Here is a 16,535-nt window from a genome sequence, read left to right on the forward strand (position 1 = left end):
ACCAAACACCTTCTGGAAATCTAAGCACAGTGTGTCTCTAGGTTCCCCTATCTACTCCACAGCAGTGGATAGCATGTTACTCATTCAAAGAACTCTAATAAATTGGTTAAACAGGATTTCCCTTTCACAAAGCCATGCTGTTTACTTTGGTTTTTCCTAAGTGCCCAGCTATAAACTCTTAATGATCAACTCTGACACATTTCCCATGACAGATATCAAGCTAACGGGCTATAGTTTCCTGTTTTTGGCTTCCCTCCCTTCTTGAATAGAGGGTTTATAGCTGCTATTTTCCAGTGTGATGGAACTTTTCCAGAATCTAGGGAATTTTGGAAAATTAACACCAATGGATCTACCTCATTAGCCACCTCTTTTAAGACCAAAGGATGAAGTCCATCTGGACCCAGAGACTTGACAGCCCACAGCTCCATCAACTTGCTCAGTACTACTTCCCTAGTGATTGTAATTTCACCAAGATCCTTTTCCCCTTCTGATTCACAGCTTTACTTGGATGTCTTTGTATCCTCCAATGAAAACAGAAGCAAAATTTGTTCATTTCATCCACCATTTTCTTATTATCTACTATTAACTCCACATTATCGATTCTCTAGAGAATCGACACTCACTTTACTTACTCTTTCAAATACCTGTAAAAACGGATAGTAAAAGTTTCTACATTTCTAGCTAAGTTTCTCACATACTCTTAAACTTCTTTCGCCTGATTAACCTTTTAGACATTCTGTCGTTGTTTATATTCTGACCAATCACCTGACCTGCCACTCATCTTTGCGCAGTTACATGCTTTTTCCTTAAGTTTGATGCTTTGCCCAATTTCTTTTGTTGGCCAAGGATGGGGAGTTCTCCCTTTAGAATTTTTCTTTAAAGTAGGAACATACTTATTCAAGGGTTTTCTGAAATATCTGCCACTGCTTCTCTATTGAATAAGGTAGAAATTGATATAACAGACTTGCATCTCTTCCATTTACCAGCAGCAAACTAAACCAGCCAGTGCAGAAGTTCATCATCAGGTCATGAGTCACCTAGCAGGGAGTTCAGGTCTTAGCCAAATGACATATTTGACCCTATTACAATGTCTGCTGGCAAAGGCGTTTTAGAACTTCCACTATAACCACAAAAATTGTGTTAAGTGTAGTTTTCTGTTAATACAATATAGTCATTTCAAATTGATTTATTTAGTACGGAGGAATTTAGTGGAGTAGATTTTCAGTTTCATAATCCTTCCGACCTTTACATCGTTGTATGCAAGCTTTTTTTAATTCATTCATGAGATGTGGGCTTTCCTGGCTGGGCCAGCATTTATTGCCCATCCCTAGTTGCCCTTGAGAAGGTGGTGGTGGTTAGCTGCCGTCTTGAACTGCTGCAGTCTATGTGGTGTAGGTACACTCACAGTGCTGTTAGGAAGGGAGTTCCAGGATTTTGACCCAGCGACAGTGAAGGAACGGTGATATATTTCCAAGTCAGGATGGTGAGTGGCTTGGAGGGGAACTTCCAGGTGGAAGTGTTCCCATCTATCTGCTGCCCTTGTCCTTCTAGGTGGTAGTGGTTGTGGGTTTGGAAGGTGCTGTCTAAGGAGCCTTGGTGAATTCCTGCAGTGCACCTTGTAGATAGTACACACTGCTGCTACTGCCTTTTTCAGGTTCTTTGAGGAAGGTGGTTTTCAGCTAACATTTAAGCAGAAAATCAGCTCAATCTATTTCAGAAAGAAGCAAAGCATTTAAGAAATAAGGCCAACTCTGTATTAACGCCTTATGCTGGGTCACCTCCTACATGACAATCAAGCAGCATTACTGCCTTAGTGAAAATTCTTATTCTCGAAGTATGGATTAATTATGACAGGGAGAGGGGGGTCTATGAAACCTAGCCATGTGTTTAGTAGATTTCAACAGAGTATAGGGAGGTGATCAAGATGCAGATACACAGGATAAGAGGTTGGAAAAGCCAGGAGTACAAATGAAATTCAGGATTTTACGTATAGGCTATTGGATAAAAAGCAAGGAGGCACTGAGGAATTTGTTCCCAATATTGATTAGGCTTTGATATATTATGTGCAACTTTGGGTTATAATATAGAAAAGATATTGGAGCCTTGGAAAAAGAGCAGAGATTGACAAGGATAGTAACAGGGATAATGAGTATCAGAATAGTATAGTACGAGCCCAGTAAAACCCTGCTGGTACTTCAGCAATCCAGTTAGACCCATTCCCCTTCAATACTTTTAAGTATTTATCCAATGCCATTTTGAAAGATGCAATTAAATCTGGTTCTACAACCTATCAGGCAGTGCATTCCAAATCAAGACATTTCGAAAGAACCAAACACACAAACTACACTGCCCTCATCAGCCTGGTCTATTACCTCAACAAAAAAAAAGTAAAACATGATTCGCTTTTCTTGTCCAAATTTTGTCTAAGTAGATGTTAATTTTATCCTGGATTATTGCTTCTCCACCTGGAGACAACCCATTCTTATTCTACTTTAAGTACTGCCAGCTTTTCTAGTATCTCCTCTTTACCAATTTTAACTCATCCAGTATTCCAACAGCTTCAATTACTGTAGCTTTGGCAAAATTTTCTTCTAATGGTAAATAGTGATTGTATAGTACTCATTTAGAACCTCAGCCATGGCTTCTGCCTTCAATAATAGATCTCAATTTTGGTTCCTAATTGGGCCCACCACTCTTTAAAATATTTAAAATACATGGGATGTGGTGTTGCTGGCAATGGCCAGCATTTATTGCCCATCCCTCATTGCCCTTGAGGAGGTGATGATGAGCTGCCTTCTTGAACTGCTACAGTCCATGTGGTGTAGGTACACCCACAGTTCTGTTAGGGAGTTTTAGGAATTTTAGGATCCCAAGTCAGGATGGTGAATGGCTTAGAGGGGAAATTCCAGGTGGTAGCGTTCCCATGCATCTGCTGCCCTTGTCCTTCTTTAGTACTGAGGAATTTAATAGAGTAGATTTTCAGTTTCATAATCCTTCTGACCTTTACATTGTTATATGGAAGCTTTATTTCAGGTTCTCTGAGGAAGGAAGGTGGTTTTCAGCTAACATTTCAACAGATGGTAACAGTCGTGGGTTTGGAAGGTGCTGTCTGAAGAGTTAGTGAGTTTCTGCAGTGCACCTTGTAGATGGTACACACTACTGCCAGTGTGTGTCAGTGTGGAGAGAATGAATGTTTGCAGGTGGCAGATGGGGTCCAATCAAATGGGCTGGTTTGTCCTGGCTGGTATCGAGCTTGAATGCTGTTGGAGCTGCACTCATCCAGGCTAGTGGAAAGCATTCCATCACAATCCTGTCTTGTAGCTTGTAGATGTTGCACAGGATTTTAGCAGAAGGGTGGGGGGTGGTGGGTGACTCACCAAAGGATCCCTAGCCTCTGTCCTGCTCTTGTAGCCACAGTATTCATATACTTAATCTAGTTTAGTTTTTGGTCGATAGTAACCCCAAGGATGTTGATAGTAGGGGAATTCAGAGATAGTAATGCCATTGAATGTCATCAGGCGATGGCTAGATTCTCTCTTGTTGGAGATGGTCATTGCCTGGCACTTGTGCAGCAAGAATGTTACTTGCCATTTGTCAGCCCAAGCCTGGATGTTGTCCAAGTCTTGCTACATGGATTGCTGAGGAGTCGAGAATGGTGCTGAACATAATGCAATCATCAGCGAGCATCCCCACTTCTGACCTTATGATGGTCATTGATGGAGCAACTGAAGATAGTTGGGCCTAGGACACTACCCGGAGGAATTCCTGCACTAATGTCCTGGAACCAAGACGATTGACCTCCAACAACCACAACCATCTTCTTTTGTGCTAAGTATAACTCCAACCAGCAGAGAGATTTCCCCTACCACCGTCCCCCCAGATTCCCATTGACTCCCATTGCTAGGGCTCCTTGATGACAAGGAGAAAGGGGACAGGAAATACAGGACTGAAGGTGTTGTATCTGAATGCACGCAGTATACGAAATAAGGTAAATGAGCTTGCGGCGCAGATTGAAATTGGCAGGTATGATGTGGTGGGCATCACAGAGACATGGCTACAAGGGGATCAGGACTGGGAGCTAAATATCCAAGGATATACATCCTATCGAAAAGATAGGCAGGTTGGCAGAGGGAGTGGGGTTGCTTTGTTAGTAAGAAATGAAATTAAATCGATAGCAAGAAATGACGTAGGGTCAGATGATGTAGAATCTGTGTGGGTAGAGTTGAGGAACCGCAAAGGTAAAAAAACCATAATGGGAGTTATGTACATGCCTCCGAACAGTAGTCAGGATGTGGGGCACAAGATACACCAGGAGATAGAAAAGGCGTGTAAGAAAGGCAAGGTTACAGTGATCATGGAGGATTTTAATATGCAGGTAGACTAGGAAAATCAGGTTGGTAGTGGATCCCAAGAAAAGGAATTTGTGGAATGTCTACGAGATGGCTTTTTGGAGCAGCTTGTGGTGGAACCCACTAGGGAACAGGCAATTCTAGATTTAGTGATGTGTAATGAGGCAGATTTGATAAGGGAGCTTAAGGTGAAGGAACCCTTAGGAGGAAGTGACCATAATATGATAGAATTTACCCTGCAATTTGAGAGGAAAAAGCTGGAAACAGATGTAACGGTATTACAGTTGAATAAAGGCAACTACAGAGGCATGAGGGAGGAGCTGGCCAGAATTGACTGGGAGATGAGCCTAGCAGGAAAGACAATGGAACAGCAATGGCAGGAGTTTCTAGGAGTAATTTGGGAGACACAGCAAAAATTCATCCCTAGGAAGAAGAAGCATACTAAAGGGAGGATGAGGCAACCATGGCTGACAAGGGAAGTCAGGGACAGCATAAAAGCTAAAGAGAAAGCATACAATGCGGCCAAGAACAGTGGGAAACCAGGGGATTGGGAAGCCTACAAAGACCAACAGAGGATAACTAAAAAAGAAATAAGGAGGGAGAAGATTAAATATGAGGGTAAACTAGCCAGTAATATAAAAGAAGATTGCAAGAGTATTTTTTAGGTATATAAAAGGGTAAGAGAGAGGCAAAAGTGGACATTGGGCTGCTGGAAAATGACGCTGGAGAAGTAGTAATGGGGAACAAAGAAATGGCGGAGGAACTGAATAGGTACTTTGCGTCAGTCTTCATGGTGGAAGACACGAGTAACATTCCCAAAGTTCAAGAGAGTCGGGGGGCAGAGGTGAGCATGGTGGCCATTACCAAGGAGAAAGTGCTAGGAAAACGGAAAGGCCTGAAGGTGGATAAATCACCTGGACCAAATGGATTACACCCCAGAGCTCTGAAGGAGATAGCTGAAGAGATAGTGGAGGCGTTAGTAGTGATCTTTCAGGAATCACTCGAGTCAGGGAGGGTCCCAGAGGACTGGAAAATCGCTAATGTAACCCCCGTTTAAGAAGGGAGTGAGGCAAAAGATGGGAAATTACAGGCCGATTAGCCTGACCTTGGTCGTTGGTAAGATTTGAGTCCATTATTAAGGATGAGATTTCAGAATACTTGGAAGTGCATGGTAAAATAGGGCAAAGTCAGCATGGTTTCATCAAGGGGAGGTCATGCCTGACAAATCTGTTAGAATTCTTTGAGGAGGTAACAAGCAGATTAGACAAAGGAGAGCCAATGGATGTTATCTACTTGGACTTCCAGAAGGTCTTTGACAAGGTGCTGTACAGAAGGCTGTTCAGTAAGATAAGAGCCCATGGTGTTACAGGCAAGGTACTAGCATGGATAGAAGATTGGCTGTCTGGCAGGAGGCAGAGAGTGGGGATAAGAGGGTCCTTTGCAGGATGGCGGCCGGTGACTAGTGGAGTTCCGCAGGAGTCAGTGTTGGTAACCACAACTTTTCACTTTATACATTAATGATCTAGATGAAGGAACTGAGGGCATCCTGGCTAAGTTTGCAGATGATACAAAGATAGGTGGAGGGACAGGTAGTATTGAGGAGGTGGGGAGGCTGCAGAAGGATTTGGACAGGTTAGGAGAATGGGCAAAGAAGTGGCAGATGGAATACAACGTGGGGAAGTGTGAGGTCATGCACTTTGGTAGGAAGAATAGAGGCATAGACTATTTTCTAAATGGGGAGAGAATTCAGAAGTCTGGAGTGCAGGGGGACTTGGGAGTCCTAGTCCAGGATTCTCTTAAGGTTAACTTGTAGGTTGAGTCGGTAGTTAGGAAGGCAAATGCAATGTTGGCATTTATTTCGAGAGGACAACAATATAAAAGCAGGGATGTGCTGCTGAGGCTTTATAAGGCTCTGGTCAGACCACATTTAGAATATTGTGAGCAATTTTGGGCCCCGTATCTCAGGAAAGATGTTCTGGCCCTGGAGAGGGTACAGAGAAGGTTCACGAGAACGATTCCAGGAATGAAAGACTTAACATATGAGGAACATTTGAGGACTCCGGGTCTATACTCAATGGAGTTTAGAAGGATGAGGGGGGATCTGATTGAAACTTACAGAATACTGAAAGGCCTGGATAGAGTGGACGTGGGGAAGATGTTTCCATTAGTAGGAGAGACTAGGACCCGAGGGCACAGCCTCAGAGTAAAGGGAAGACCTTTTAGAACAGAGATGAGGAGAAACTTCTTTAGCCAGAGAGTGGTGAATCTATGGAATTCATTGCCACAGAAGGCTGTGGAGGCCAGGTCATTGAGTGTATTTAAGACCGAGATAGATAGGTTCTTGATTGGTAAGGGGATCAAAGGTTACAGGGAGAAGGTGGGAGAATGGGGTTGAGAAACTCATCAGCCATGATTGAATGGCAGAGCAGACTCGATGGGCCGAATGGCCTAATTTCTGCTCCTATGTCTTATGGTCTTATACGTGTTAAATGCTGCCTTGATGTCAAGGGCAGTCACTCTCATCTCACCTCGGGAGTTCAGCTCTTTTGCCATGTTTGAACCAAGGTTGTAATGAGGTCAGGAGCTGAGTGGCCCTGGCAGAACCCAAACAGGGCGTCAGTGAGCAGGTTATTGCTAAGCAAGTGCTGCTTGATAGCACTATTGATCACTTTACTGATGATTTTACTTTACTTTTCCATCACTTTACTGATGATCAAAAGTAAACTGATGAGGTGGTAATTGGCCATGTTGGATTTGTCCTTTTTCTTGCATACAGCACCTACATGGGCTATTTTCCATTGTTGGATAGGTGGTGTTGTAGCTGTACTGGTACAGCTTGGCTAGGGACGCAGCAAGTTGTGAACCACAAGTGCTCAGTACTATTGACGGACTATTGTCAGGGTCTATGGCCTTTGCAGTATCCAGTGCCTTCAGTGGAGCGAATTGAATTGGCTGAAGATTGGCATCACTGGGGACCTCTGGAGGAGGCCGAGATGGATCATCCATTTGGCACATCTGGCTCAAGATTGTTGCAAATGCTTCAGCCTTATCTTTTGCACTGCTGTGCTTGACTCCCCCATCATTGAGGATGGGGATATTTGTGGAGCCTCCTCCTCCACAAGGGCTGCGCACTGGTCACTCCTACCAATACGCTCATGGACAGATGCATCTGCGGCAGGCAGGTTGGTGAGGATGAGGTCAAGTATGTGTTTCCCTCACCACCTGCTGCAAACCCAGTCTAGCAGCTCCATCCTTTAGGACTTGGCCAGCTCAGTCAGTAGTGGTGCTACCCAGCCACTCTTGTTGATGGACATTAATGTCCCCCACCCAGAGTACGTTCTGCACCCTTGTTACCCTCAGTGCTTCCTCCAAATAGTGTTCAACATGGAGGAGCATCGATTCATCAGCTGCAGGGGTGTGGTACATGGTAATCAAGAGGTGACCTTGCCAATTTTTGACCTGATGCCATGAGACTTCATGAGGTCAATGTTGAGGACTCCCAGGGCAACTCCCACCTGACTGTATAGCACTGTGCCGCCACCTCTGCTGGGTCTGTCCTGCCAGTGGGACAGGACATATCCAGTGATGTTGTTGGTGGTACCTGGGATATTATCTGTAAGGTATGGTTCCATGAGTATGACTATGTCAGGCTCTTGCTTGACTAGTCTGTGACACAGCTGTCCTAATTTTCACACAAGCCCCCAGATGTTAGCAAGGAGGACTTCGCAGGGTCAACAGGGCTGAGTTTGCCATTGTCATTTCCGGCGTCTAGGTCTATGCCCGGTGGCCCGTCTAGTTTCATTCCTTATAGACTTTCTGGCGATTTGAAATACATTTCAGAGGGCAGTTTAAAGTCAGCCACATTGCTGTGGGTCTGGAGTCACATGTAAGCCAGACCAGGTAAGGATAGCAGATTTCCTTCCCTAGAGGAAATTAGTGAACCACTTGGGTTTTTATGACAAGTGACAAATTTCAGATCTTTTGAATTCAAATTCCACGATCTGCCACGGTAGTGAGATTCAAACCAGAGGCCCCAGAGCATTACCCTGGGTCTCTGGAGCCAATGACAATGCTACTCTGCTACTGCCTCCTTCCTCTGACAATATTTACTGCCAAATCTTATTAAATTTGAAGTGACTTTGCTGCAGTGATGTCACAGAAATATTCAGAATTATGAGAATAGTAAACAGTGAAAGACAATTCCCAATGACTGATAAATCAGTAACATGTAGGTATAAATGCAGAGTTAGTACTTGAAGCACAGAGGGGAAGGTTAAGAAGAATGCTTTTCCCACGCTAAAGAGTTATTCCAGTATGTCCAGTGTCCATTGAAGCAGAATCGATCTGAATATTTCTAAGGGAAATTAGAGTCAAAATATCAAGCATATGTGGAAAGAGCAGTGAAATGAAAATTAGCGAACAGCTTCAACGTGAAGCTGGCATCAGTACTGTGGGCCCAGTAGACGCTCTAGGTGCCAAGATGTGAATTTAATTTTCTGTAACTCCTACTCTTAATTAGGTACCATATGGAAGATGAAAGGTCATTATGAAAACTAACATTTGCTGTAACTCTCTAATTTAAATTTATGAAATCTTTGTTTCCAAGGCTATTTGCAACACATCTGAAATGCTTCACACTGGGAAACAGAATTCTAAGTTGTGTAAAATCTAGGTGAATGAAAAGTACGTGCTGAAAAATTAGAGGATGCTTTAATTGATACTTTCAAAAGGGAATTGGATAATTATCTGAAGAGAGGAAATTTGCAGGGAAAGGGAAATGGCAAGGGGGAGTGGGACTAGCCGAGTTGCTCTTGTGGAGAGCCGGCACAGAGGTGATGGGCCGAACAGCTTCATTCTGTGCTGTAACCATTCTGTGGTTTATGAGAAGCAGATAGGGAAATAAAATTAAGGAGGCAGTTCTAGCAAAGAGGGCTGTGGATTGATATTCACAGAAGATCAGAGTTGGATGATAGAAATGTTCTAGAGGCAGCAATCTTCTAATCTTCCCATAATATAAAAGCAAAGTATTGTGGATGCTGGAAATCTGAAACAAAAACAGAAAATTCTGGAAAAACTCAGCAGGTCTGACATCATCTGTGGAGAAAGAAAAACAAAGTTAGCATTTCGAGTCCGTATGATCCTTCTTCACAGATGGAGAAGTGGAAATGTGATGAAATTTATACTGTTTAAGCAGGGTGGGGCAGGTGGAGCTGAATAGAAGGCCAGTGATGGGGTGGGGGGGGCAAAAGGGGGATTGACAAAGATGTCATGAACTAAAGGACAAAGGGATTGTTAAATGGTAGTGGTTAGTGCTAAAAAAAAAAAATAGGGTGCTAATGGTGGCATAAAGGTAAGAAAGCCGAATGTGATTTTAGGAGAACAAGGATAGCCTTGTGTGAAAGAACATGGAACAAGTGACAGATGGCTCTGTAGAGGATGGGATGAATTCAACAACTTCAGACCTTGAACTCTCTCCTCCATCCTCATCCCCTTTTATTATCCCCTTTCTTTTACATTCATTTTTATTTTTTATCCACTTGTTTTATTTTTATTCATTTATCCCCAGTTTTATCCCCTTTAAATATCCCATTTTCTATCTCCCCCCCCACCCCACCCCCCATCCCATACAGGGCCATCTGTCACTTGTTCCATGTTGTTCTTTCACACAATGCTATCCTTGTTCTGCTATAATCACATTCGGCTTTCTTACCTTTACGCCGGCATTAGCACCTTTTTTTTATAAAAAAAAGCACAACCGCTACCATTAACACCCCTTTGTCCTTTAGTTCATGACGTCTTTGTCAATCCATCCTTTGTCACCACCTATCGATGGCCTTCTAGCCAGCTCCACACCCCTTAAACAGTATAAATTTTACCACATTTCCACCTCTCTTCAGCTCTGAAGAAGTGTCATATGGACTCAAAACGTTAATTTTGTTTTTCCTTTCTCCACAGATGCTGTCAGATCTGCTGAGATTTTCCAGCATTTTCTGTTTTGGCTCTAAGCTTCCCATTTCTTTCCAGCTAATTGGTCAGTCATTCTGTCACACTGTGGATAGTGCAATGAATCCCAGGTAAGTGAAAAATCCCAATTCCAGTCCATAATTCCACAAGTCAAAGCTGCTTTCTTGAATGTCAATATTCCGACAGCATTAGCAACGTTACTTGCCCACAGAAGGTATCACAGTGAAATTCAATTATCCAACATTTACAAGCTCATTTCCCATCAGAGGTCATTGTATAGACATCAGGAGCAGAAATTCTAACTGAGTAGGGAAACCGAGATCATCTGAAGCAGCCTTGCTGAGAACAGCAAACACTAATCGGCATGAATTAGCCCTTCTGTTCTGCATAGCTATGCACCAGACAACAAAGTACATTTATCTTTACTATACTTCAAATTCTAGTTTAATAGATATGAAAAACTACAACCAAATCAAGATTCCCAGCAAACCTTTTTGCACATTTGATACTCAGGAGTAAGGGAAACAGCACATGCATTTGGGAATTCATTTTACACTATATGGGTTATTTTCCTACATGGCACAACAGCATGGTCACTCATCTACTGAGTGTGCACATGGGAGCTTGAGCATGTTTATAATTGCCTACTTCCAGAAACAGTTCATGTTTTAGATGAACACGAACAGTGAGCAGGGTTAAAGCTGGTGGTATTGGTCATAAAATGACCCCTCAAATAGATAATCTGTAGTGCCCTCCTCATTGGAGCATGGGGATAGTGCATATGGCAGACGTCAAAGCACAGCTACCCACTGAATTATAAACTTATCCTCACCTGTTTGGCAGAGTTACCAAAACCTTCAACGCGTTTCCTTTTTCGCTCAACATACAAGTCAATTGACTCCATCTTGTTAAAATTAGCTTGATGAATCTTTTTCCAGTCTAGAAGTATAAAATGCTGTATTAACACATGGATCTCAATCTCAAATATCACACAGCATTATCAAAACACAAATCCAAGAATTCCAAATAACACACTGAATTAATAAACTGAACCCATGAGACTCTGTGGCCCTCATGAAAGGCCTTTTAGGAGACATGTGTACCACATCCACTGCATTCGCCTAGTCTACTCTGCTACTTCTATGAAGAATTCAATAAGATTGTTTAAACGTGGTCCTGAGCTGACTTCCAAAATCACATTCTTTATTCGCCAGATGTTTAGTTATCTTATCTCTTGGTAGAAATTCTAGCATATTTTCTGCCACTAACCTTAAGCTAATTGATCTCCAATGTTTATCTCCTTTTATGAAGATAGGAATGACATTCAAAGTTCACCATACCTGTGTCACTATTCCCTTTACTCATTAAAGTTTTATGTATTGACCCTGGTGCTCTGTCATTACCTACTTATTTATATTGTGCCTTTAATGTAACAACACGTCCCAAGGTGCTTCAAAAGAGCATTATAAAACAAATGCGACACTAAGCCACCTAAGTAAATATTAGGTCAGATTACCAAATTCTTGGTCAAAGTGGTAAGTTTTAAGGAGTGTCTTAAAAGGAGGAAAGCGAGGTAGAGGGGCAGAAAGATATATGGAGGGTAATGGAGCTTAGAACCTAAGCAACTGAATAGCGGGGCAATTAAAATTAGGGATGTTCAAAAGGCAAGAATTAGTTTAGCACAGATACCTGAGGGTTGTGGGCTCAATAAGAGTACAGAGGGAGTGGGAAAGCCATGGAAGGATTTGAAAACAGGGATAAAAAATTTTAAATTAACATATTGCATGATCAGAAACCAATGTAAGTCAGCGAGCACAGGTTTTGGGGTAGCGTGAGAAAATCATGCCATAAAATTACCCTTAGTAAAAGAATTAAACCACATATTTAAATTTATAAAACTACATAATTTTAAGTGAAATTTTGTAACCTTGGTCCACAAACTTGTCTTTAACTGCATGAAGCTGAACCAGTCTGGTTAGAGCTGGTACGGATTCATAGGGTGTTCTGGATACTTGAGCATCTTCTTCTTAGAAATGTAATAGATTAGATTAGGAGCCAATATCAGACATGCAAGGCCAATTCAAAATTAATTACGTGTCTTAGTAGCAGGTCAATTGGTTTGTAAAGGAGAAGACTAATTAACTGTTGAGAGTATAAGAAAAAAAGAGTCAAAACCATGCTCTTCGCAGCAAGTAAAACAGATCCAACAAGAGGTACTACCTCTACCCAGGATCCAAGATGTATGAGAAGCCCAAAGAGACTACCAGAGTTTAAGTCAAAGCTTGAGAAGTCTACAAGACAAACCCAGTCCAGGTTTTTGCTTGTTCCGTTGTTCATAGCTAGAACGGGAAATCTAACCTGTTACACTGTATTAATTACTGCCCAGTTTACTAAGTCATGTTTTGTGCTTAAACAATCTTTCCTCTTTACTACCTTGTTATTCTTGCTGTCGGCTGCTCAATCATGTCCAAAATCCCTACAGTAGATAAACAGAACTTGATGCAAGTTAAGACATGTGCAGCAGAGTTTTGAAAGACCTCAAGTTTACGGAGAGTAGAATGTGGGATACTAGTCATGTGCACATTGGGATAGTCAAGTCTGGAGGTAAAAAAGACAAACGGGGGTTTCAGCAGATGAGCAGAGACAGAGACGAAGTTATGGGAGGTGGAAATAAACAACCAGTCTTAGTGATGATGTGAAGATGAGCAAAAAGTTCATCTTGGAGTCAAATGTGACAGCAAGAATGCCACAACCAAAGCTCCTTTAACTTTCTACCTGAACAGGTGTATATTTCTTCTCATTTCTACTACCTCATTAGTAGCCTCTTCAGTAAAAGAACTGGATGCAAATAATATGCATTACAGGTGGGCTGACATATGTATGGAGTTCTCACTCAATTTATGAAAGAATGTTTGTAATGAAAGTGAGACGAAGTCAGTACAGGCACCTGGGAGAACTTCTACTCTTTGTATTCAGTGCTAGTATCAAGTATTTCTAGTGTCAGAAACAACAAAGATTACATACAATATATGACAATCTTCAGAGTAGCATAGTAAGACACCCAACATTGTATACAGCAATGTAGGATAGAATGGCAATGGCCCAACATCAAACTCCTCCTTCACTTTACACAGAGGGAATTACAAATATTCTCTTACCAGGGGTGACATAGTTTAGTCCAGTTTTCCCAATTATAATGGGAGACTTGAATCCAGCTTTCCCAGCTGCTCCAACAAAACGTGGAATTTTGCCAGTCTTCGATCGAGCAGTAGTTCCTTTAGTAAAGACAGGACCAATAACTAGCCACTTGTAGGATTTTTTTTTCATCAGAATCTCCCAACTATTCTCATTTTGGGAGCTGGACTTATTACACAAGAAACAAAATGAGGTTGCTGACAGCACCTCAAGTGCTGCCAGGCACACGTTAAGGTGGTGTGTGCAGTTTGTCTGGATTCTAGAAGGGCCAACTTCACAGATTGTTAACATTGTAGGTTACAAGTTGCTTGAACTTGATCAAGCAATCAAGCAGTTCTCAGGGAAAAAAATACGACTTTCTCTCCTTTTCCAACAGGCCATCACAGCCCATCATCCATGATTGTAGAACAAGAGCATGTGGTCCAGTTTTCCGATTTCTTAATACCAGACTACACTGCTTGCTACCTCAGTGTGACTGCTGTGCAGACAAGAAAAGTCACTCTCCCTTTAAGTCAGAATGCTCAGGGTTTGAGTCCCACTCCAGGGCTTGTTGGCCACAGAAGAACCCAGTGGCGGATGCAGGCAGGCCAGCATCAATCAGTGCTGGTCCCCAGCCTGGAAAAATGGGGAGGAAAAGTGGCAGGAAGGGTATATGGCTGTAAAACCACCTGCCAAATCCAAAAGTGATGGTTGATATGAATAAAGACAGAGAAGGGTGATCAACCAGCATTGCAGCCTGAAAGAGAGGAGTTTGCATGTCATATGATGTTCAACAAAAGGCAATCATTAACATACACACACATCCCACAAGAGATCACTGGCTGATTCTCTTCTATCTCTAGCCCAACGGCTCTGATCCAGTGTGAACCAGCTAACTCAGTACAAAGCAGAATCAAATTTGGGACATTTTGGCAGCGTTTGAATTAGGAGCTTACTTGAAGTGTGTAAAGACCAAATGCTTTCATCTTCACAAAGTAAAGATGAAGTGTGAATGTTTTTATTTACTCTGTAAGCCCCAAACTGGTTGAAAATATTTTTGGTTTGACAGGCAAAAATTGAGTAAGTTCAGTTTTAAAAAAATACAGTGACAAAAAGATCAATCCATTTCAACAACATATTAATTATATCCCAAAGAATCTCGAGCATGTCTGAGATGAGGTTAAATAATTGCCCAGCACTACCTTTGGATGTATTAGCTGCTCTCTCAGGTGATAAATGTGCGCATTGGGTCGCAGTAGCACTTCCATCAGCCACACTTCCTGTACTTTCAGCCCCAGATACAGCACAACGTTTTCTTTGTCTCCTCTTGGAGTCTGAACCATCTGTGTTTTGGCACTTTTCCAAATGAGGTGACGGCTCCTACACAAGCATTTCATAATAAAGTAGCATTTAAAATATCTTGGAACAGAATCATAACAGATAAAATTCCATGTTAGACAGCAGGACAGAATGCGAACTCGTGCAGACAATAATTCAGCAGTAGAGATGCTGTACCATTGAAGGTTGTTCATTAACAGAAGCTGTGACAGCCTGTAGGTGAACAGATTCATTCTGACTTCCATTCGGCCCTTCCTTGCTTTTATTAGATAATCTCCCTTTGCCTCGCCGTTTAGTCACATTAGAGTCTTCCCATTTTTCTACATCAACTGTATTACATTTATTTTCTTCTTCAGAAGCCTACAAACAAACGTAAATATGCTTCAGCAACACAAACCAACATTGCTTACAATAGTTCTGCTTACAAGCAGGTAAAGCTCCTTGTGCTACATGACAACATTCAACAAATGTGGCAGGTTTCATCCTGTTCACTAAAGCCAAGGGTCATGTGCAGCCTCTCCTCAGCTTACCTACTGCTACATTTACTGGGCTTCCTTTCACTACCCACCCAACTATGAAAGGTCACATCTTAGTCAGTTTTGTTACCTTGCCTTTTACAACTCAGTGAGAACACAAGGAAAAGCTATTATTCAGAAGCAGCAATATCAAGAGGGCAAGTAAAAGAGTTCCATATGGATCTCTTACTCCCAAGATAAACAGAAATACTGGAACGTGGGCTCACCAAGTATTAAGCAAAGTCTGTAGGTATAACACACATTCACATGGTTTTTTGGATAAAGAGGGCTAATCTATCAATTTAGCATTATGTGTTTTCAATATTAGATTGTTAGACAATTGGGCTTCTCACTGATTGTTCTATGGTTCAGTGCACCTGAAAGACATATTTTGCCATCTCTGCTCAAACACCAAATTGGCAAAGCTTTGACTAAATCCTTCTAAATACTATTTAGAACAATTGTCTGCACTTCTTCGCAAGTTGTACTCACTTTTTAAAAGCGCAACACTAACCTTGCTGCTTGAAACTAGTGTCAGGGGACTACGAACTCATACTGGATATTTCTAAAATTTTAATACTTGGACAAAGACCTTTTAAAATGACTGAAGCTATGTCTGTCTGTGATCCTCGAGCAAAAGGGGCTACCATGGCAATATCGCAGGAGCTTGCGCCTCATTATCTCTGAAGAGACACTAACAACTCCCTGTGGGCTGCAGAGACCAAATTCAAAGAGAACAATACAAAGGCCATTGGCATTTCATAAGCCAGGCCTGGCAAACCAAAGCCTACCCATCTGCTAGGATGAAGGACCCTGTAACCTTTCTTTCAAGTCTGAACGTTTGGAACATTTAATAATCTCAGGGACCCAGACAAAGGGATGCACACCCTTTGTCAAAGCCAGAGTGGAGAGGTGGGAGTCATGTGACATGAACCTCTAGCTTGTGGAGCCAGTTATATTGCCTTGATGTTTTGAAAACTTCCGTCTGCTATTTTAACATCTACAAGCAACAGCACAGAAAAGGGCCCCAGATTAAATCCATGGTCTCATCTACAATGTTTTTACTGGAACTTCTGTAACAGCACCCACAATACTGCATCGCTGCATGCCTATCGCCCCACGTGAAGTCAACTCTACTGGAAAAGTGAATTATGCAGCATCGGTTTTCAACCTGCTGGCGTCCATGAAGGAATAC

General features: G+C 42.1%; 1 protein-coding gene across 4 annotated transcripts in view; it reads right to left on the bottom strand.

Annotated features, from left to right (window-relative positions):
- The window catches only part of nusap1 (nucleolar and spindle associated protein 1), a 42,198-nt gene that overhangs the window by 16,170 nt on the left and 9,493 nt on the right, over nucleotides 1-16,535 (bottom strand). For 3 of the 4 annotated variants that reach the window (XM_078562989.1, XM_078562990.1, XM_078562991.1), the window contains 4 exons: nucleotides 15,003-15,185; nucleotides 14,690-14,867; nucleotides 13,472-13,588; nucleotides 11,146-11,252 (listed from right to left, as the gene is read on the bottom strand). In XM_078562989.1, the coding sequence (XP_078419115.1) occupies nucleotides 11,146-11,252; nucleotides 13,472-13,588; nucleotides 14,690-14,867; nucleotides 15,003-15,185 (585 nt within the window). The remainder of the gene's footprint in view (nucleotides 1-11,145; nucleotides 11,253-13,471; nucleotides 13,589-14,689; nucleotides 14,868-15,002; nucleotides 15,186-16,535) is intronic. The other variant, XM_078562992.1, reaches the window with a different exon arrangement.

Source organism: Cetorhinus maximus, chromosome 18 (assembly GCF_964194155.1).
Source record: "Cetorhinus maximus chromosome 18, sCetMax3.hap1.1, whole genome shotgun sequence".
NCBI lineage: Eukaryota > Metazoa > Chordata > Chondrichthyes > Lamniformes > Cetorhinidae > Cetorhinus > Cetorhinus maximus.